The sequence below is a fragment of the Copidosoma floridanum genome, unplaced genomic scaffold, assembly GCF_036245765.1.
Source record: "Copidosoma floridanum isolate Cflo_tuat_1 unplaced genomic scaffold, Cflo_Japanese_pri ptg000029l, whole genome shotgun sequence".
Lineage (NCBI taxonomy): Eukaryota > Metazoa > Arthropoda > Insecta > Hymenoptera > Encyrtidae > Copidosoma > Copidosoma floridanum.
The window spans coordinates 5,361,067-5,383,269 of record NW_028321906.1 but is presented as its reverse complement, the minus strand read 5'-3'; the positions used below and the strand labels follow the sequence as shown (position 1 = coordinate 5,383,269).

Below are 22,203 nucleotides of genomic sequence, written 5' to 3'. Positions count from 1 at the left end.
CTTGGCCACCTGGCGAGTAGAGCCTGAAGCGCAAGAGATGTGAGACGCCGGATATACACCTATATATATAGGTAGAGAAAGAGCAGACGACAGAATTAACTCGATCGGTATAGTATCGCTGCAGCCGAGGTGTGCAGAAGAAGAGAGAGCACAAAAAAAAATATATATTACTATTTTATATCTCTTCTCTTCGTGCATTATTGTGCAATTTGTGCAAATAAGTGTATTGTGTCCAGTGTTACTTTAGTAGTTTCTGAAAATCCATGGATACTGCGGCAATTGATTTAGGATAATCGAACGGTTTAACAAAAGTGGCGGGGCTGAGCCGCTGCGCGGCAAGAAAGGGGATAATCAAAACACTCCGAATTGAATTCAGTCAGTCTGCTCTGCTCAGCAAAACAAGATCGATTGCGTTTATAACGTGGCGATTAATGTTCCTTCAGGCTTCTCGACGAAAAGGATAAAAACCATCAACCTTCGTAGTAATGTTTGAAATAGCGAAGGAGCTATTCTTCTAGGGAATCCTCTGGTGTATACTTTGTAGCAATCACAATAGACAACACTACTGTATATTTTTTTTTGTCATTGCAAAAGTTGCACAATTGAGTCTCACGCAAGATGCTCGAGGGACTCGTTGCCTGGGTGTTAAACAACTACCTAGGCAAGTACGTCGAGAACCTCAACACAGATCAGCTCAGCATTGCTCTGCTGTCAGGTACAAAATACATTTATTCGTCTCCTATTCACTCTCGATTCACACGTGCTTTGTCAATGCCACTATTGTTACTTCATCTCACTGACATTGCTGTGGCACACTTGATTTGCATCGTACGTGCTCTGGAGAATTTGTTTCATATGCCTTGAGCACTAGTACATGAGAATGATTCATAGATGCAGAGATGCTTTCAATTGATACTGCTGACTGTGTGTTCTTTGATAGAGTGGCTTCAATTGAGATCTTTATTATATAAACTTCAACTATATTTTTCACAGATTAAAACTTAGCGACAATCAGTTTTTGATGTTGTCATTGGTTAAATATTAATGTCCACGAGTAAAAGTCTTTATTTTTAATGAAAAAAATTTTTTCTTGTATCGATTACCTTACAAATTTATACTTTTCTCATCATAAAAATATCTATGAGAACAGTTTTGCTACATAATTGTAGCTTGATGCTATATTTAGTGCAAGAAATCAATTTGTAGAATTTCTCAGTTTATTGAACGAGAGAAATTTAAATACTTAATGTGAATTTTGTATGCAGCTTGATTTATTGGGCTTATAAATAAATTTATCACGTCCGTGTGAAGTAATACCACAATGACTAGCAAACATAAATTTCTTTGATGTTAGAAAAAAAGAAAAAAAAAATTTCAATCAACATATTACATTATTTTATAGGGGCAGTGGAACTCGAGAATTTACCTCTAAAACGTGAGGCTTTGAGACACATTGGTTTGCCAGTTGAAATAAAAGCTGGTTTTATTGGCAAAGTCAGATTACAAGTACCTGTTACTCAATTCAGGACAGCGTCATGGCTTATAGCAATAGAGCAACTCTATTTAGTTGTAGGACCTATAAATTTAGACGAGGTAACTATAATTATTACTTTCAATTAAAAAAGCTATATCTCGAAATGACGATGAAATTTACCAAGCATCCAAAAATAACGATCGCGATTGCTTAACGCATATTCATCGTTTTTTCCGAGAGATATGGAAAAAAATCGATGAAGAAATTAATAAAATCGATGACTTTTTTTGTTTACAGTACGACAGCGAAGCGGAGGAACACGCGATCGTTGATTACAAATTGAGTCGTTTGGAAGCTCTGGAAGCAAGGTGGCGAGCCGAATCAGAACAAGGTCCTGGTTACTACGCTGCTAGTTATAGTACCTGGGTAACTTACGGTACCTCTCTAGTCACGAATATTATAGAAAATTTGCAGCTTACCATTAAAGATGTACATTTGCGCTACGAGGACGCGGTATCCCTTCCTGATGGTTTGCATTTCGATTCGATACATTTTTTTTTTGTATTGGAAACCATGTTCCTGAGAAATTTAATTTTTACATATTTCAGGAAGTGGACTGGTATTGGGTGTGACGATAGGAGCTTTAACTGCCCGGAGCTGTGATGCGAGTTGGGTGCCCGGTTCAACGTCGTGGAACTTGGCGGATGCATCTTTTAAATTAATGGAACTGGATGGCCTCTCTATTTACTGGGATCAAGTAAAAAAAGAACACATGTTTCATGACCTTAATCTTGGAGATTTAGCTGTAAGTATTTTGCTCGTTGAACTAGTTTTGTCTCAACAAACTTTTGCATCGATGAAAAACAAACTGTTTTAGATTGCCATGAATGAATCGAAAAAGCAAAAGAGATCTTACATTCTTTCACCAGTCAGTGCCAAAGCCCATATAAAAAGGGATAGAACGGAGAGGCCCCTGCGCTCAGCTAACAAACCAAGAATAATATTGGACCTTTCTTTGGATCAGGTACCATTGTCTGTAACAAATGTAAGTGCAATAAATCCTTCATTCTATATTTATTTTACCATAAAAAGAACCCAAGTTTTTATGTTTTTCTTGCCTTAATCATCAGGTGCAGTATGAACAGATCGTTATGTCTATAAAAAATTTGGATGTCATCGATCGGCAACGACGACAGAGGAGGTGTCGGCCGCTTGTACCGATCAATGAAGCCCCAAAAGAATGGTGGCGATACGCTGCGCGTTGTTACATTGGAAGAAAAGCATTGGCACCAAAGAAAACGTGGGAAGATATTCTACTGCTCGGGAAAAATAACGTCGTATACGTCGAAGCTTGTGCAAAATTGATAGCGAATCCCACAACTAGTTTACCTCCAGAAATTAAAAAAATTAAAGATCAGATGGAAATAGATCTGAGTTTTGATGAATTAAAAGTTTTGCGGGAGCTAGGTATGTGTTTGACGTCGTTTATTCGTGAAAGATTTAGCAAATATACTTGAGCCAGTAATTTTTCGTTGCAGCAATGGCAAAGGTGAGGCCACCAAAGCCAGTAGCGACCGTAACAAGCGATACGACGCCACCACAAGCTCAGGGTATGTTGTTCCAGTGGTTTCCCCAATGGTGGGGCTGGCAGTCTACTAAATCATCGACAAACAATAATGGAAATTCGCCGACTGAGACAAATTCATCGACTTTTGACGGCGAGTTGCTTGATGTTTTGGCCGACACCATCGACGATGACACACTCATTCGACGCGATACTGTTTTTGGTCTTTTTAATTTTGCGTTGTCCAAGGGTGCGATTTCTCTGTGTACAGTTTCTAAGGCAGAAGAGGGTTGGTTACTTTCTTGATGAAATTTTTCTGCTTTTCGTTGTACACGTGAGGACTTATTTTATTACTTGTTTAGGTAAAGCAGCGGAAACCAAGACTGTGATGGAATTACAATTCGAGCGCGTTCACTTGAGCTACGAGTCGCGACCGCGTTCAGGCTCGCACAAGTTTTCAATCAGCCTGGGTGCTCTCTACTTGCACGATCACTTCACGGAAAACTCAACCTTTCCAATACTCATCCAGCCGCAAACTCTCGGTTCTACAGGCTCTTCGTCGCGACTGCGCAGCTCTTCCGAAAAGCTCAGCACCCAGTTGCCGCAATCGCTGTTCGAGCTCGTTTACGAGAAAAAGCCGCTACACTTGAACGTCGATCATTCGCTTCACGTCAGTTCAAGGTCCCTGGACGTTGTGTACAATCCCTTGGCCATGCGTTGGCTGGTCGACTTTGTGTGTGAGCCTCACAGATCCGACGATCCCAACAACCAGAGATTGCAAGCGATGAAACGTCGCACGCGCCGGCAGCTCATGAAAAATTGGGAACAGATTCTGGAGGGTGACTCCGTGGATCGCTCCTCGTGGGATCTGCAATTCAACATATCAGCGCCACAAATTCTACTGGTGGAAAAGTTTAACGACGCAAATGCAGCTGTTGTGGTCGTCGATTTTGGTCGGCTCCACCTGACCAATAACATCGACACAAGCGCCATGATGATAAACCCGAGAGATCTCATGTCACCTACCAGCGAGATCGAAAAAATGGATGATGACGGGGACGACGATGATGAAAACGAGAGATTCGAGACACCCTGCTCGACTCCACCGGGCAGTCAAGAAAACGGCTCTGTACCGGATCTGCAGCAAAGTCTCTCCGAGGCTGCTCTGCACAAAAAACTCTACGATCGGTATACGATCGACTTATCTGATCTACAAGTGCTCGTCGGCAAGGTCAAGGACAACTGGAAGCACGCGAGGACGCGGGGCATGTCCAGCCTCCACGTGTTGGAGAGGTTCGTTGTGTCGCTCTTACATGGATATTAATTTTTTTCAATGTTTACTCACTACGATTTCAACAGGTTCAACATATCTCTTCAAATCGAGAGACGAGTAGTCACGACGACGGATCCGCACTTTCCTTCTGTCGTAATTGCTGGAAACTTGCCCAGACTTGTGGTTCATGTCAACGAACCAAAAGTCGAGTCAATCAGATCGATGTACCATCTATTGCGGAGTTTGTCGAGCAGTTCACCAGTTTCCGCAAAGACTAACGGCATATACTCACCAGAAGAACCCGAAAGTCCAAAGAAGGAAGAAAATGTGGATAGAACGATGAATCACGCGATGATGATACAGTTCATCATCGATCAAATGACGTTCGAGCTCCAATCTAGGGGCAGAAGTGTAGCTGAACTTCAGGTAAAGGGTAACTCGAATGAATACTGGAAATTGGTATTCACATCGATTGAGCTTTCAAAAATCGATTGGGTATTTAGGTTTCAGGAGTACGAGCAGCTCTGAGCAAGCGGCCGGCAGATGTAAGTGCCTCGTTATCCGTTCATGGCCTTCTGTTGGTCGATGCTCTTCAAGAATTCGGACCAGACTTCGAATTGCTCGTCGCTAGTCACAAGCACGTTGGAATGGATAGTATTTCCGGCAGCCTGCGCGACTCTGAGCCAACGTCACCGGTATCTCCAGTTTCCCCGGACTCACCGGACCCCAACGTTCCTCGGCGCCTTACCTCTCCAGTAGCTCTAACTCATGCCTTATCCACCCTCGCACATCACGACGTCAAAAGTCCGATCGCACCCTCGGCCGTCGCTATTGAACAACTCGATTCCGAAGCACTTATCGTTGTCGAGGTGATGGTAGTCGACGAGCCGCTTGAAAGCCTTAGGATTGCGAATATACAGTTCAACACGCTTGACATCATCGCAAACCAGGAAACGATAGTTGAACTCGTAGGATTCGCGAGGAGGCTGTTCCCACCAAAGAAATACAAGTCCAGGAGAATGGGAAGATACGAATCGCTCACGAGTTTAACGTCGGAAGGCAAGCCGACGAGGACAGAAATTACTTTCGATTTTCACAGATTAAACGTTCTGCTGCTTCGAGCTGTAATGCAGGATAGCCATTTGGTGAGTTGATCATGTAAGTTAATTTCATAAGAGCATACATTGATAATTGAAGAGGAAAAAAATGAAATTTAGGTGGGCCAAAAAATTGCCACCGCTACAATGTCAGACGCAAGAATTCAGGCGACGCTTGCCGCCAACAATTCCATCTCCGGCTCTCTAGGTGGTCTACAGATTCTCGATCAAACGCTCATCGGCAAAACGCATCAGCGCATAATCAGCGTTGGCCGAGATCCTTTGGTCGAAACATCAGGAACCAGCGCATACCAGCAACACCATCATTACCACCACCATCATCATAATCACCACGTTCTCGAACACATGGCTAGTCAAAACGAGCAGCCAGAGGCATTCCGTTTCCTCGTCACTCGCAATTGCCGACAGAACACAGATGACGTCGGTCTCGAAACTCTTGTCGACATTAGCGTGCGCATTGGTAGCGTCTGGTACACGCACGCTCCTCACTTAATATCCGAGTTGCGCTCGTGCGCCGACGAGTTCAAACAATACATGAGCAACTTGGCGAGGCAAATCGGTGCCGCAGCCACGGATATGGCTATCGGTCTGGTCAACGCCGAAGACTGGGCGATACCTCAGCGCAAAAGGTTGCCAAGCTTTTCAATGGACGGCGCAGAGTCCTCGGGTAGTTTGTTGTTGAAGTTTGACTTGGTGCTGGACAGTCCGGTGCTTGTGGTACCAAGATCCTCGCAGAGCACGCAGGTCTTTGTCGCACATCTCGGAAAGATGTCTTTGCAGCACGAGCCTCCGTCGTCCGGTTCGACCAAACAAAAGATCAACCTTGAGGTCAGAGATATGAATTTGCATTCGTTGGATGTATCGGGAAAAATCAATCAGGTAATTTTATATTATTTTCTCGGTAGTTTCAAAATGTATCACTGTGAATTGCATTAAAATTAAAATGTTTCGTTATAAAGACGAGCCAAGGAAATTTGCCGCTCAGAGCCGAGGACATGTATTCTTGCAAAGAAAACGGCAAGCCCATGCTTCATGACACCATGCTAAGCGTAACCGTAGAGCGAGACCTAGGCAGTCGTTGTCAGAGTCCAGGCTTTCCCCTAGAAATAGAAAATGCACGGGGTACGATAGAGGTCCGTGGCAGAGTAGTCACTCCTTTGAAGGTGTCACTCGCTCGCGGCCAGTACGAGCAGCTCTTGGATACAATTCACCGGCTATTGTCGGTACCAACCTCCGCATCCGAATCCGTAGTACCCAAGCAGCAAGCGCCTACCAAAAGCGACAGCTACAGTACTCCCAGGTAAACAATATTTTCCCCCGTTGTGCTAAAAAGCCACGAGTATTTTCAATGACTGCATTTTTGGTTCATCAGCCACAACTCGGTCGACAGAGCGTCGTACTCTGAGAAATTCGATCTCCCCATCAAAGTGTTCTTCGAGTTGCCTGCTCTTAGTATCGAACTAAAGCAAGAAGGCCGACTCGAGCAGCCACTCGTCGAGCTTTCCATGCGCGATTTGTGCGCCAAGTACGAAAAACTTCAACGAAACGAGTCCACGACTCAAGTTGCACTACGCTCCCTACTCATGGAGGATCTCTTGTGTCCCGTGGGATCGCGCCATCGTTACATGATGCAGTCCTCGGCGCCCACTAGAGCCAGACTATTGGCAGGTACGTTGAAACCACAATCTTATCTTTCTCATTGTTGGACATAGACAAGCATTTAGTTAATAAAAAAAAATCCTCACCAACAGTGGTGTCTCGATCCTGTCCGGATCTCATGTACAATAGGATGCTCCTAAGTTCTTCTGTACGGGGCAGTCTACCCGACAGACTGGAAACCGACACGCTCTACGGTGCTGTTCCTCCGCACTGGCGCAGAAAGCCCGAGTTCTCTTTGACCGAGACGCCAAACACACCGCCTCCTTCGCCGGGCGCCGTTAGCGCCGAAGAGAACCTCGTGCTCATCAGTATCACGATGCGCGAGCCGGAGCGCGATAGCGTGGAGCAAGTGCGCCACAAGACTGTCGGTGTCGACTTCAATTGTCTCGATCTAATCGTGAGCGTCGAGTCCTGGATGGTCGTGCTTGACTTTTTCGGCATCGGCTCGCCCGGGCCCGAGGAATACGTCCCCACCGACGACGCTTTCCCCATGACGGCTGGCGTTGACGAGCTTGACTTTGCCACGGCCAACGAACTGCCGGTGCACTCGGAAACCGAGATCGAGATCAATTCTCTCACGCTCGTGCTCTTGCAACCTGAACGCGAGATCGCTCGGGCCAACATTTCCAACGCCAGCATGCACATAGTTAAGGTAATTAATTAGCTTGACACATTCATAAGCTCCAAGTACACGTAATTGATTTCAAGAAAAAACATTAGAAACAATCGATTTTCATTGGTTGCAGACTGACGGTATAAACAAGGTATCCGGCTCATTGGGGTCGATGTCGCTGCTGGACCTCACGCCGCACGGCAGATTCTATCGCGAACGATTCCTCTCGTCGGGCAGAAAGGCTCTGAATTTCCAGTACTCCAGCTATCCGGATTCCGAAAAGCGGCCCCACGACGCCCAGCTGAAGCTACAAATGTCAGCAGTGCATTACGTGCACACGCAACGATTCGTCGCCGAGCTTCAAGCCTTCTTTGCCCACTTCACGCAACTACGGGTAGTAATGGCCAACCTACGTGCCGGTGGTAGCGCAGTCATAAATGTCAACAAGCGTAGCATGAGACTCTCGCTGGAGCTGCACGCGGGAGCGCCTGTGATTTTGCTACCTGTGAGCTCGAGGTCCGAAGATATCGTGCTCTTGGATCTCGGTGAGCTGTCGGCTCACAACACTTTTGTATTTTCTACCGCCAAATCCAATTGCATGCTCGACGTCATGAACGTCGAGCTCGTCAACATGGATGTGTATCCAGCCAAGCGGACGAGCGCCAGCGACAATGTCAACGGCGACGAAAACGACAATAACGACAAGGATAGCTTGACGGTGGGTGGTTTCGTCGTGAAGAAGACCGGGCCATCGTTGCTGACGGAAAAGTGTCACCTAAAGCTTAGGGTCGAGCGTAATCTCGACACCTACTTGAGCCGGGAAATTCCGGATCTGAGCGTTCACGGTACCTTGTCGACTATGGACTGCACGCTCGATCCTACCCAGTACATGCTCATCCGGGGCCTCCTTGCGTACAATATCGGCGAGAATCTGGACGATCTTCGCGCTTTCATGCAAGACACGATCGTTTACTCGATGCCCAAATCGGAATTCGACGGTAAAGCCTGGACCACGACCTTCATCACGCTCGAGCTGGTAAATGTAACGCTGAAGCTTAACCCGCACCACGGTATAGCAGCCCTGGCTTGTGTCAACTTCATCAAGTCGCGATTGATCCTAGAATCCCTGAGTGACGGCTCGCAGGACATCGATCTCGTGTCACAGGAGATCCTCGTGACGGATACGAGATTCCAGGACGAGCCGGTCAATCGACGCTCCAACGTGTTTACGAGCATACTCCAGCCGCTGAGAACGAGTTCGGTGAGCCAGGACCGAGTACAAGCCGAGGTGCATCATCGCAAGCGAAAAAATTGCGCTGCCACCACGATACTGCTACACAGCATGCGGCTCACCGCGATTCTCGACTGGTGGGAAGCTGTGCGCGATTTTTTGGTGCTCAACGCGCCCGAGCCCGAGCCAGTGTTAACTGCCGTGACTGTGCTCCCTACTCACGATAACGGTGCCAATGACGCGTATCTGCCCTTCGAATTCAAGTGCAACATCACCGATTCGGAGCTGGTGATCGTTGAGGACACGTCCATGTGGGACACCAACGCTGTGATACTGAAGTGCACGGCCGTGCTTGCTTACAAATCCAATCCCCAGGACGGCGAGAAACCTATGAGCTGCAATCTGTCGCACTGCGAGTTGTTCTCTTGCATCTTGGGATTGGGTAAGTTTTTTTTTTTTTTTACAAATTTTTACCATGGTTAATCATACATTGAAAAAAATTAACCCGAAACAATGTCAGAGGAGGAAACGGCTCTGTCCATCATCGATCCTGTGGGTGCAAGTCTTGAATTGACCAAAGACAAATGCTTGGAGGTACATCTGCAACCACTGAGCGTGAGGCTGAGTTACCACGACGTTAGCATGTTCTCGCGTATGCTGAATTCACTGCCGAAGCAAACTTTATTGGCCAAACAGAAGCTGGACGCTCGACCACCAGCGAATGCCAAAAGTCACGTGTTGAAGCTGTCAGCTTTGGGCTTTGCTGAAATCGACTGTCAGACCGCATTGGAAAAATGCAATGGACACCTGGACGATGCCGCACTCTGGCTCACTCAAAATGCCGTGCCCAACACAGAGAAGGCAATCACGAATGATGAGTTTCCCTTGAAAGTTTGTGCAACGATCTGTTCTTATTTTTCGTAAAATTCTGGAAAACGCATTGTTTTATTGTTCAAAACTACCAAATTCGTTTCAGGTGATACTTTTGGAAACGGCCTGCCTGAAGATCTGCATAATCGACGATTGTAGGGACGCGGACGTGCCTTTGATGGAATTGACACTGATCGACCTGATGCTCAAGCAAGATTATTGCGGTCCCGGAGAAGTGGCGGCTTCCTTGACCGTCGACTATTACAATCGCGTGCTGAGCGGCTGGGAGCCTTTCGTCGAACAGTGGCGGGCTTCGATGCAGTGGGAACAAACGCTTTCGAGTTCCTTGAGCCCCAAGCGTCTGAGAATACGGGTCGACTCGCAGGACTCGGTCAACGTGAACGTGACGTCGACTCTCGTCGAGCTTGTCAGCCTCGTCAAAGAGAATTGGACCCAAGATTACTTGACCAGTGATTCGAATGCGGGTAGCAGTAAAAACTACAGGCGACGATCGCCATTCGTTCCGTTTGCCCTGAAAAACGAAACCGGATCGAAGATTTGGTTCAAGACGTTGATCGCCACAGCTGAGGACGATAAGATCATAGACCAGGAGTCTTTGAGGAAAAATGCGTTGAAACGAGATGAAACCTGGATGGAAGTTCCGGCGGGTGACACGGTCCCATTTACGTTCGAGCAAAGAGGAAAACTGAGGCATCAAACGACTCACATAGCTCGGAGACATCAGGTTGCGGTGATCGTCGAAGGCTGGAAGGCCGTGGATCCTGTGACCGTGGACAGAGTTGGAGTTTACTTTCGACATGCGCTTATCGATTTTAAGGGTTCTGAGGTAAGTCATCTGGACAACATTACGTATTTTTTTTACATGTAAGATCCTCATGTACAATATTTATTAGGTTATATCGACGAAAGCTCGGATGGTATTTAGCGTTGAATTGGAAGGATCTGCAAGAAAATTGGTCACCGTAAGATCAGCTTTACTCGTTGTGAACAAACTAAGTTACGGTGTCGACCTGAAGTTAGAAAAATCGTTCAGTTACTATGGCTGTATGTATAAAACGAAATTTTTACCGTATCTCAAATTCTATTATTAGCTGAAAAACATGTGTGTATGTTATTTCAGATTCCCCTACGTACTCGTCCATGTTGGGCAGCAGAATTTTGCAAGTCCCAGCACAGTCTAGAATCTCGATTCCTCTTACTCATACCGATGTACAAATGTTCATTAGGCCCGTACTTCCAAACGGTCCGTACCAGTACTGCATGGAACCTATTGACTGGTCGGCAGTTAAAAAACCTTCCGAAGTCATAGAAATACAAACAACTTGTCGTACAAATCAACAAAATCTGTTGAGAATGTCCGTAGCGATAAGAAGGGACAATTACCCGATCGACACCTCACAAACTTTACCCGGACACGTTATTTCGATTCTCGCTCCAATAGCAGTGACAAACCTCTTGCCGCACGAAATACTGTTTACTGCTGGTGCAGAAAACGGAAGGATCGCTCCTGGCAAATCTTCGGACCTCCATAGTCCAAATTTGAATGATCAGATGGAAATAACAATACGGTTGGATGGATATCCAGGGGCTGGAACTGTTAGTTTTATTTGTTTTCGTTTTTTTTTTTTTTTTTCATGTCCAGATGTATTGAGTAAAGCTTTAAACGTTTGTATTTGAAAATAACACGCAATTGACTTTTTAGCTGATTCTTCCGCAAAATTGTGGTTCATTCACCGGTAGAATGCGACTCACTGACGTGACGAATCGTATTCTGTTTATTCACGCAACCGTCATAGTAGAAAAAGGCTCGGCCATGCGAATAAACATAACGGCACCCTATTGGATTATCAACAAAACTGGACTGCCGCTAGTCTTCAAACAAGAAGGATCCAACACGGAGTTTGCCGGACAGTACGAGGAACATGAAAAAGCTCGCATGGTCGCGCCGTTGCTGTTCTCTTTCAACGACGAAGAGATCGACGGTACGCTTGCAGTGCGCGTCGGAACGGGTGTGCATTCCAACGGGATACCCCAGTGGTGTCAGCATTTTCATTTGCAACCTGGAGTACAGGTATTGAAAAGTTTACTAAATATTTTATTTTTAATATACTGTTTAGTGAGCCTTTGCTGTTAACTCGATCGTTAATTTCAGGTTCACCGATTACGAGTAGCAATGCGCGACGGTAGACCAGACATCGTTTACTTGATAGGCATAGCTACAAGACCTGCCAGAGGAAGATACCGTGCGACCACCGTAGTGACACTATCTCCGAGATATCAATTGCACAACAAGTCCTCATGCACACTCGAACTCGCACAAAAGTCTTTCACTACCACTGTTGTGAGTCCCAAACTGAAAATGCTTGATTGTAAAAACAAGTTAGTTTTGTTGTGTTAGTCGTTTGTAAAAACATATGTTTCTCCTCAGAGTCATCTCGATGCTCAAGCAACTTATATAAAAGCAACGCCCGACTGCCACATGTCTTTCCACTGGCCACGGCTCGACAAGGATCAACTGTTGTGCGTGCGGATTATTGACATTCCCAATTGCATGTGGTCCGGTGGCATTGTGTTGAATGAAAATCGCTCGCTCACGGTCAATATTAGAGATGTGTCGGGATCGATGTATTTTTTGCGAGTTGACGTGGTTTTGCAAGAAAGTACGTGCTTCATCGTGTTTACAGATGCCGACACAATGCCACCGCCCATCAGAGTTGACAATTTCTCCGAGGTTCCATTGACAATCAATCAGGTAATGTTTCTTTTTCTTTTTTTTTTTTTTTTTTTTTTTTTTTTTTTTTTTTTTTTTTTTTTTTTTCTTACACAATTATGCACTTAGGCTAAATACATATTTTTTATTTATTCAAACCATATTTTTTAGTCCAACGTGTCAGATAGTTTACAATGGACAGTTCGCCCGCATTGCTCGGTACCTTACGCTCTTGACGAATCAACCTATCCCGCCGGTCTTGTCGTGACAGCTCCCGGAGGAGTGACAGCTTCGTACGACTTGAATATTCTTGGCGAATGCAGAGGATTGACGTACGAAAATTTTATTTACATAGCCTTTACGGGTGAGTATTTTTGCAAAAACGTTACAATTTGCATAGTTACTCAGAGTGGCATTAAACATTAAAATACATAATTTCCAGGGACGTTTAAACAAGATGGCGATCTTGGAAATGGAGAAAATAATTTGGACCCGTTGGACGTTGAGACGCAAAGATTAGTGCTAGAAGCCGGACCTGGTGGCTGGGTAGCACTGAGGAGGAAACAATACGGTGAAAGATCACAGCTTTGGAGAATGACGGGAGATGGGCAGCTTCAACATGAAGGTTTGTTGAGATAGGTCTTTGATGCTCTAGATCAATTGTATTTAAAATTAATCATCTTGTGGATTTTCGTTCAAAGGTTCTAGTCCACCGCGAGATAAACACAGTCGGACTCCAGATACTGTCCTAGTGCTCGACATCGCAGGAACGGCACCACAGCCCTTCACATATTGTCCTCTAGCGTTAAGGAGACCAGATCCTAGGCGTAGATCAACGCAAACCTGGCGATTCACAGAAGATGGTCGACTTTGCTGTGTACACGCAAATATGTGTGTGCAATCCAAAGATGGTTTCATGGGACTGCAAGAAGGTTTGATCAAGTTATTCATTTATTTATTTTTTTAATAATCCAACAATGAGTATGTTACTGTAGCATGAGATTTGTCGTGTACTTTTTATTTTGTTTTGTTTATTTCTTAAACTTGTGTTAACTTAAATCTTATTTTGATTGAGAGCACTATATATACAGACAATTTAATTTTCAAAATATAAAGAATTTTCATTTACCAGTGTTATCTGTCAAGTTTATTCTTTCGTATGATTATTGATCACTTTACTTTTTTAACGAACTAATGATATAATTGACATTTCCACATTGCTTCTTTCATTTTTTAATTAATATTCAAAGAAAGTATACTTGATTTTCTATTCTTAGTACTGACGTTTGGTCTAACGATTCATCCATTTTTTGTGTGTCAATTATTTGGTATACTACATAACATACATGTCATTCCATCAAACATGTCTAATTTGTTGATAATGTCATCGATTTCACGAAATAAAAAAAATAAAAAAAAAAAAAAATTTTAAGACGAAATTCACAGCGATTGTCCAATTTTACAGGCGGCAGAGTCGCCCGTTGGCAAATGTGTACGTATCATAAATTTACGGAACATTGTGGATGACTTTTTTTGTCTATACCACACCATATATTTACATTATGTTACAAATTTTTGCATAAATGTTCAACAAACTATTTTCGTCTAAGCGTCATGTACTAATTCGCTTTTTTACCCGACTATTCATCACTTTTACACTCGCCTTGCACTTTTTCATTTTCTTTTATCCACACTATTATTATGGTTTAGCCACCAACACGCGGAAAAAAAAATTGCTTTCCTTTAGCTTTTAATGTTTAGTTGCACGTATGTGAACCTGTGATACTTTTTCTGAGATGGTAGTAATGATTGACAATACATTTTGTTCACGGCATTATATTTCGTTTTTATTCGTCAACAAAATTAAAAAAAAATCATTTAATTTTCATGAGCATACGTTATTATTGAGTTGGTTGTTGTTTATTATTACCATCTGTAGAATGATATCGTTTGAAAAAAAAAAACACCACGCACATACACGAAGCGCACGAAAGGTATTCACTGCAAAAAAGCTTCCAGATATGGTTCAATCGTTCAGTTAAAAATACATGTGTTTAGGGAGCGAAGCCGTCTTAGGACCACAGACTCACTGCAGTCCACCTCCGATAGAACAGCGGGTCGGTAGACAGCGACTTCGACCGGGTTCTGGTTACTTATCCGTACGAGTGACAACCGATGGACCGACCCGTGTCTTGCAAGTCCTGGACATCAAAGAAAAGGTACCCGCACGCTTACGCGTCACACAAAATAGAGAGAAACGTCATATCGAGATTTTCATCGTTAAATGTTGCAGAAAAAGACATTCGCCTTGCTGGAGGAGCGCGATTGGTCCAACATCTCGGTAGCGCAGCGACCCACGCAAGTTCAAGCCGAAGTTCAGAAGGTGAATGCGCGCGAGTTGCACTTGAGCGTCGATCTTCCGGCCGGCCTGGGTTTGTCCATCATATCTCGCCGGCCGGCCGAAGAGCTTATATTCTCGCGTTTCGCTGGAATAACGCTCGACTTTGTCGAAATACCGACGAGTAAGACCCTCGAGCTGCAGATACACGACGTACAGATCGACAATCAACTATTTGAGGCACAGTGCACTTCCCTGCTTCACATATCGAGGTATGCATGGAACGGTCGAACACTGTTTTATTTACGACTTATGGATCATACTAGCAGATATCTTTATTGATAAGTTGAAACTCTTCGACAGGAATTCCCGAGGTGAGAGCGACTCCAGACCGGCGATTCACATAACCATGGAAAAACTACCATCGAAAAATCAAAACGCCGAAATCTTCAAGCACCTCATGGTGAGCATCAAGTCGGTCTGCGTGCACTTGGAGGAGCGGTTGATACTGAAACTGGCAGCCTTCGTCGGTGCGGGTGGTCTGGAGCAAGAACCACCTGTTGACGAGAACGACTTTCAGGCGCAACGTTTCATATCCGACGTGTCGGCGGCTCATACCAAACGGTACTACTTCGCCGTGCTCAAACTCGTGCCGAGTCAAGTCGAACTGAGTGTACTGACGACGACAAAGTTGCCCCCGCACCTGCAAGCTATCAAGCGCAAGCTTGGCCTGACTCTCATTAAATTCGAAGACGCGTCGATCGAGCTTGAGCCGTTTATCAGGAAGCATCCGTTCGAGAGCAGTCATTTTCTCATACACTCCATCATTAAGCACTACAAGGAAGTAAGTGAGACCAACTGTTTATACTCGCCCATTGAACTGATTCGTTCATTTGACAAAAAAAAAAAAAAAATAAATAAACATGATCCTCGTGTGTTTTTATTCGTGATAGGAGTTAAAATGGCAAGCCGCTGTTATACTGGGTTCCGTTGACTTTTTGGGAAGTCCTTTGGGTTTGATGAATGACGTGTCCGAGGGCGTATCGAGCCTCATAAACGAGGGTAGCGTCAAGACCCTCGTGAAAAATGTCACGTATGGCTTCTCGAGTTCTGCTGCCAAGCTTACGGAAACTCTGTCCGATGGAGTCGGACGGGTTATTATGGACGAAAGGCACGAGGAGACTCGACAAAAAATTCGATCCAACACGGATGGAAGCCGGGGTCATTTAGTGGCTGGTGTCAAGGGACTTGGTTTTGGGATACTTGGTGGCATGACAAGTATTTTCAAGCAAACCTATGACGGTGCAGCAAACGAAGGCTTTCCAGTAAGTGCGAATACATGCACGAATGAGTAACTAGTTGGTTGAGTCAGAGACTTTTTTTAATCAAAAGTAATATATTTTCAGGGTTTCTTTGCCGGCCTTGGGAAAGGTGTCGTGGGGACGATTACAAAACCAGCAGTTGGAGTTTTAGACTTGTTCACGGAAAGCGCGACTGCCATACGAGAGAGTAGCAGAAGGTATTATCAAGTATCAATGTTTCATACTTTGTTACAATTTTTTTTGTTGTTAATAAAGAAATGGTAAATAAATGGACTTGAATGTTAATATTTTTTTTTTTACAGTGCACACAGACAGATACCAAAACGAGACAGACATCCACGAGTAGCAAGCGGCCCGGCTGGTTTGCTACCACCTTTTAATCCGCAACAAACCGAGGGTCAGGAGTTACTGTACTGTATCAACAATCGCGATTATTCAGAACTGTTTGTGGCATACGAATGTTTGCGCAGTGGAATGGATAATCTGAAAGTTTTGGTGACGAATGAACGAGTAATAGTTATATCTGGTGGTAGTAAAGGAATCGTTACGGAGGTCAGTTTGTCTGATTTACTGTATTGTCAGCCGACTCATCGGATCGAGAGTAACGGAAATACGCTGCATTACATTGAATTGACCTCAAGGGCAGATTCTGCTGGGGCTGTAGCTTTTGAAGGCACAGAGATTTTGAGAAGGCCCAAAGTGCGCTGTGACAGCGAAGATATAGCTAAATGGGTATGTTTTTACATTTTAAATATTATGAAAAGAATGATTACTTAAAATTGTTGTTTTTTAAATGTAGGTTTCGAGACAAATAAATTATGCAAAAGGGATGCACGAGGAGCGCCGCTTGACATTAATGTCCTCTGACAACATGTTAGATGACATCCAGATTTATAAATAAGCAAGAGGAGTATTTATATTTTTCAAATGAAAGAATCTTGTTAACAATATTGTTGAGCAATAATTTTTTGATCTATGAAAGCGTTACGAAACAAGATTTTTTTTTGTTATTTGTTTGTTACATTAGTTTGATAACGGAATTATTACAAGACTGATGTTCTAAAGAAGCACAGAAATATTTAAAAGTGTAATTTTTTGTGCCATTTTGTTATAACTCACTTTAATTAAAGTGGATTTTTTATAGACATGAACGTAGATAAGTTTACTGTACAGAAGGGATTAGTGATTTCCTAAGAAATTAAAAAAAAAGTTAACTAGTAAAAAAAATTCCTGCCACACCAATAAGAGCACTTATTCACTGTACAATCATTAATATTGTAAATAGTAACAAAAAATGTAAAGTTTTATATTTTTAAGAGAGAATGGAGAAAAAAAATTAATGGAATCAAAAGAATTGGTAATTTACATGTATATTTTTTTGTTACATAAGAAATAAAATGCTTTTGAAAAGAAATTCTTGAATCACATTTTATTTTTCGTACTTATGAGGTATACCATACAGCTAATATTTTTCCTCGCTTTTAAAATACCGGTACCAAAAAAAAGGAAATCTAAAAAACTAACAATATATTTTCAGAGTGCTTCGAACAATCCGAACAACCCCATAGTCCAATCAATAGGTACAAGGTCACCCCAAAATTTTTAACAGCAAACAAAAAATATGATCGTATAGGAAAAAAAATTCTAAGAAAGATAGCGTTTTAGTCTACCTTCTCACGAATGGCGAACTTAACCTAAAAAATTCGTAAAGTCAAAAAAAACGGTTTTTTGCAAAAAAAAAAAAAAAACTAAGGCTCGTAGAGGAAAAAGTTAAATGAGAAAGTTGTAAATATTAAAAAAACACATCGATCCTTTTTTATTTTATATCGATCCGTCCATTACTTTTCGAGATATATCGAAAAAAACTGTTAAAAATCGAACATTCTTATTTGTGCTGTACCTTTCGCAAATTAACGTTTAGGAAATTGTTTCTCACTGAAAATATAGCCATTGGCGAGCCAAAAAAGATGCATTTTAAAAAATTAAAAAATATCGGTAATTTTTCGAGATATATCGATTTTTCGAAAAAAAGATCGTCTCAAAAATCGGTTCCTCTTGCCCGAGGGCTTATCCTACAGAAACGAATCGGGGCTCATTTTTTTCATTAAGAGTTGTACTTTTGTGCCAATAAAAAATCGTAACGATTTTTTTATATTTAAGGCTCCAAAAACCCTTTTAAAAAAATTAAAAAATTTTCGGTCACGTTTTTCTTTGATAATTTTGTCAATTATTATTCCTCAATAAAGTCTATTGCATACCTTGATTGCTGGCATTTTTACGCGTATTAAAAAAAAAAATATTGCTCTACGACCTTCTGGAGCCGAGATAATTTTTTTTTTTCAAAAAATTCCAGAGGGCGCTAGTTACATGCTACAGCGTCTATTCTTACAGAAAATAAATAGTCCTGGCGGCGCTAGGAGGGGTTGAGCATGCAATTTTAGGTACCTAACGTATTTATGTTTTCGGGGTCGCTGATGCTGAATTTCGAGGGTACCAGGCCCAATTCTGGTCCCATTTCAAGCTAGGGCCCATTTTTGGCCCAAAATCGCTGTTTTTCGACTATTCACAGCAAAATTTATAATTTTTGCCTTCAAAACATTGTTTACATCAATAAAATGTTTTCTAAAATAGTTTTGTTATTTCTTACTTTTTTCCCTGCAAAAAAAACCGTACCAATAGGCCTTCTACTTCATCGTGATGCGTTATACACATAAGCTAAATACTTATTTTTAGAAATAGATTGATTATTAATTTGCTTATACTTTTTGAAAATATTTATTCTTTCAAAGTAATACTTATATAAATTATTACTAAGAAGTTTATTTTATTGGTAAAAAAATACTTTATTTATTGTTGAAAAAGTAAATAAAAACCGCGAACAATTTTTTCACACAGTTAAAATATAAAATTTAAGATACTCAGACAACAATTTGTTTCGAAACAAAAGTCTTTCAATGATCCAACAAAATAAAATGGCTCAGAAAATAATAGAATTAGCAAAAGAGCGAAATTTTAGTTTACGTCAATTATTTACGTTCGAGTTAATACCAAATAATTAGTTGTTTACTGAAAGTGGTAGTATAAAAAAAGAAAAAAACAAAAGCGATCTTACAAAGGCATTAGAGGCAAAGGCAGAAATTGAATTTATTACGAATATCCATGACCTTACAAGTTTTACCGTAGTTGTAGATGTTATGCTTGTATGTCGAACACTACAATGGAAAAATATGAAAACGTTTAAAGATTTTTCAATTGCTTTTTGCAATTCTATCTCTTCATAATCAAAAAAAGGAGTCTATCGAATTGACTTTATTTTTGACTCGCATTTTGAAAATTCTGTAAAATTTGGAGAGAGATAACAAAGATATAAAAACGAAACGATAGACGTGCATAGTATTAATGAAAATGTACCTATGCCAAAACAAGAAAATTTATTTTGGGGATCCAACAAAAACAAAAAATTATTACAAGACTTTCTCCGGAAATATGTATTAGAGAACAGTACGGAATATTGGCCAGGAATAGAAATAATATGTAGTGCAACAGATAAGAAACCTTGTGAAATCAATATTCCGTACGACTCTAATAAATTACAATCATTACAAAGATATGATGTCGAAGAAGCTGATTTTAAAATTATTTTTCATGTATACCAAACATGCACAGATGGAAATCGCAAAATATTAGTTTTATCATCAGATACAGATGTGGTTGTTCTATTGTTATACTATTGGACGAAATTCGAAGAAAAAGGTTTGCAGGTAAAAATATTTTCATTTTCAAAATTTTTCATTTTTTGTTCTACACTCTACACGTATTAATACATGTTTATGTTAGGAACTTTGGATTCGTGTGGGTGCCACTGCGAAAAAAAGATTTTTACCCCTTCATACTTTGGCTAAAAAAGTCGGATATGAATTGTGCTCCGTACTTCCAGCTTTGCTTCATCTCACTCCGGTACGGATTATACCAGCAAACCCTGAAATGTTTCTCACCACTTTTGCTCAAGGTTTTTTATCAATTACGTATTTAAATAATGCATTTAAATTTAAGAACTATATTGTATTTTAAAATGATTTTAACATTTTTTTTGTAGGTGTATCTGATTTTAAAGTATCTGAAATAAATTTATCCATCTATAAAGCTGAACAATATCTTTTACAAGTTATTAAAAAGAATAATGTATGTACAACGTTTGACGATTTTAGATATTGGATGATTAGACGAAGAAAAACTTAATTTAAAAGGTCCTGTTTAAAATAACATTGAAAAATATGAGTTAAGCTTTTCTTCGCCTGGGTCGTTATCTGAGTAACATAACTACTATATAGCAACACTTATATTGATTTTTTTGCTTTGCAGCCTAAATATTAATTCGACAAATAATTTATACATATCAAAACTATTTCAAAAAACAGTTTATTAATGTAAACATAATATTTGAAAGGCAAAAATTATAAATTTTGCTGTGAATAGTCGAAAAACAGCGATTTTGGGCCAAAAATGGGCCCTAGCTTGAAATGGGACCAGAATTGGGCCTGGTACCCTCGAAATTCAGAATCAGCGACCCCGAAAACATATAAATACGTTAGGAACTTGAGGGGACCTAAAATTGCATGCTCAACCCCTCCTAGCGCCAGGACTAAAAGTTGAATGCTTATATTTTCGATAAAAAAATAGATGAACTCATTTCATTGGCTTTTAACATATTTTAACAGATTCCAAAATGCAGCGTGCGAGCGGGCCGTGGAGTGGGGATACCGTGCTCGGCCGCTTTGGAAACTGAATTCGCGCGTTCAAAATCGTTCGCGCTCTCAAAATTTTTGATAACTCGACTTCTAAATGACGTACGAAAATCCTTTTGTACTTAATCTGGGGTAGCTCGACGAGATAAATCTAAATATGACAATCGAATTTGTTTATTTAATAAATTAGACCCAAAAGCACGAGAAATTACAAGGTTTAGTATTTAAAAGTGTACACAAGTCCTGTTACAGTAAGTACACTTTAAAAAAAATGTTGAACAACAAAAGAAAAAACAATCAGAACTGTTGGCTCGGAAAAGAAGAGAGCATAAAGAGGCCCGGCAATTTGACTTCGCTACGTTGTGTTTTTTTTGCGCATCTGACGCAACAACTGATACGCACAAACATCCGGTCAGATTAGTTACAAATGATACCGCGAAGATAAATATTTTACAACAGTTAGAATTAGATCCTGAGACAGACTTTAATAGAAATTTAAAACTAAGATTAGAGTATGCAGTAAATCTCACACAAGTAGGGGCTCGTTACCATGCAACGTGCATGCAAAAGTTTTACATGTCTGGGTCTGCTAAGGAAGTTGGCCATCCAATGGGCGATACCATGTCGACGGTAGTACAGCATATTATTGATCATTTAATAGATCATGCTGACGATTCGCAATTTTCTCTAAAAGAACTATTAGAAAATTTTCGTGAAAACTTGCCACGTATCGACCATATAAAAGAGCATTTAATTAATTACTTCGGCGATGATATATTCATGCATTCAGTGCCCAACGATACAATAATTTGTTTTGTAGATAAAAAAGGGAAAAAACTAAACGATCAACGGTACAGAGAAAAAGCCCCTACAGAAGAAGAGGAGCGTCTCAGAATCGTTGAAATGGCTGCTAATATCATTTTACAAGTCATACGAGTAAAACCTTTTAATACGAAAGTTTATAACGCCCCGAGTAACTTTTTAGATAATTTTCAAAAAGATGTTCCTGATAGCTTACAGACTTTTTTAAAGGTTTTAATAAAAAGCAACAAACGCTCAGAAGGATTGCAAAATAAATGGACTAAAAGAGTTACAACAGTCGCACACATTCTGATATCAAGCGTTCGGCCTCGACGCTTGTATCTTCGCTTGACATTTGTATCTTCGATATTATTAGGTTTATCATCTTTTATACATAAAATATACGCTGCCAAAGGCCTTATAGATAGTCTATCCTATTTAGGATGATGTGAATCTTATCACGA

The 22,203-nt window shown here is 41.4% G+C and overlaps 1 protein-coding gene across 2 annotated transcripts; it reads left to right on the top strand.

Annotated features, from left to right (window-relative positions):
• Window positions 1–116: 116 nt before the first annotated feature.
• On the top strand, window positions 117–17,595 carry Vps13D (vacuolar protein sorting 13D). Of its 2 annotated transcripts, XM_089596134.1 has the most exons (34): window positions 117–375; window positions 444–715; window positions 1,403–1,593; window positions 1,772–2,003; window positions 2,083–2,279; window positions 2,352–2,519; window positions 2,605–2,941; window positions 3,013–3,327; window positions 3,401–4,331; window positions 4,398–4,737; window positions 4,815–5,456; window positions 5,529–6,308; window positions 6,389–6,729; window positions 6,802–7,097; window positions 7,181–7,740; window positions 7,835–9,374; window positions 9,453–9,823; window positions 9,909–10,649; window positions 10,717–10,867; window positions 10,944–11,419; window positions 11,526–11,894; window positions 11,976–12,164; window positions 12,252–12,575; window positions 12,705–12,897; window positions 12,976–13,158; window positions 13,235–13,465; window positions 13,999–14,025; window positions 14,592–14,752; window positions 14,827–15,143; window positions 15,235–15,715; window positions 15,825–16,196; window positions 16,278–16,390; window positions 16,496–16,925; window positions 16,993–17,595. In XM_089596134.1, exons 2-34 carry the CDS (start codon window positions 619–621, stop codon window positions 17,092–17,094), a joined length of 12,198 nt encoding a protein of 4,065 aa, XP_089452260.1. In that variant the 5' UTR covers window positions 117–375; window positions 444–618; the 3' UTR covers window positions 17,095–17,595. The 2 variants fall into 2 exon arrangements, with proteins under 2 accessions (XP_089452260.1, XP_089452261.1); XM_089596135.1 differs by lacking the exon at window positions 13,999–14,025 and having other exon boundaries at window positions 117–715.
• The last annotated feature ends 4,608 nt before the right edge of the window (window positions 17,596–22,203 follow it).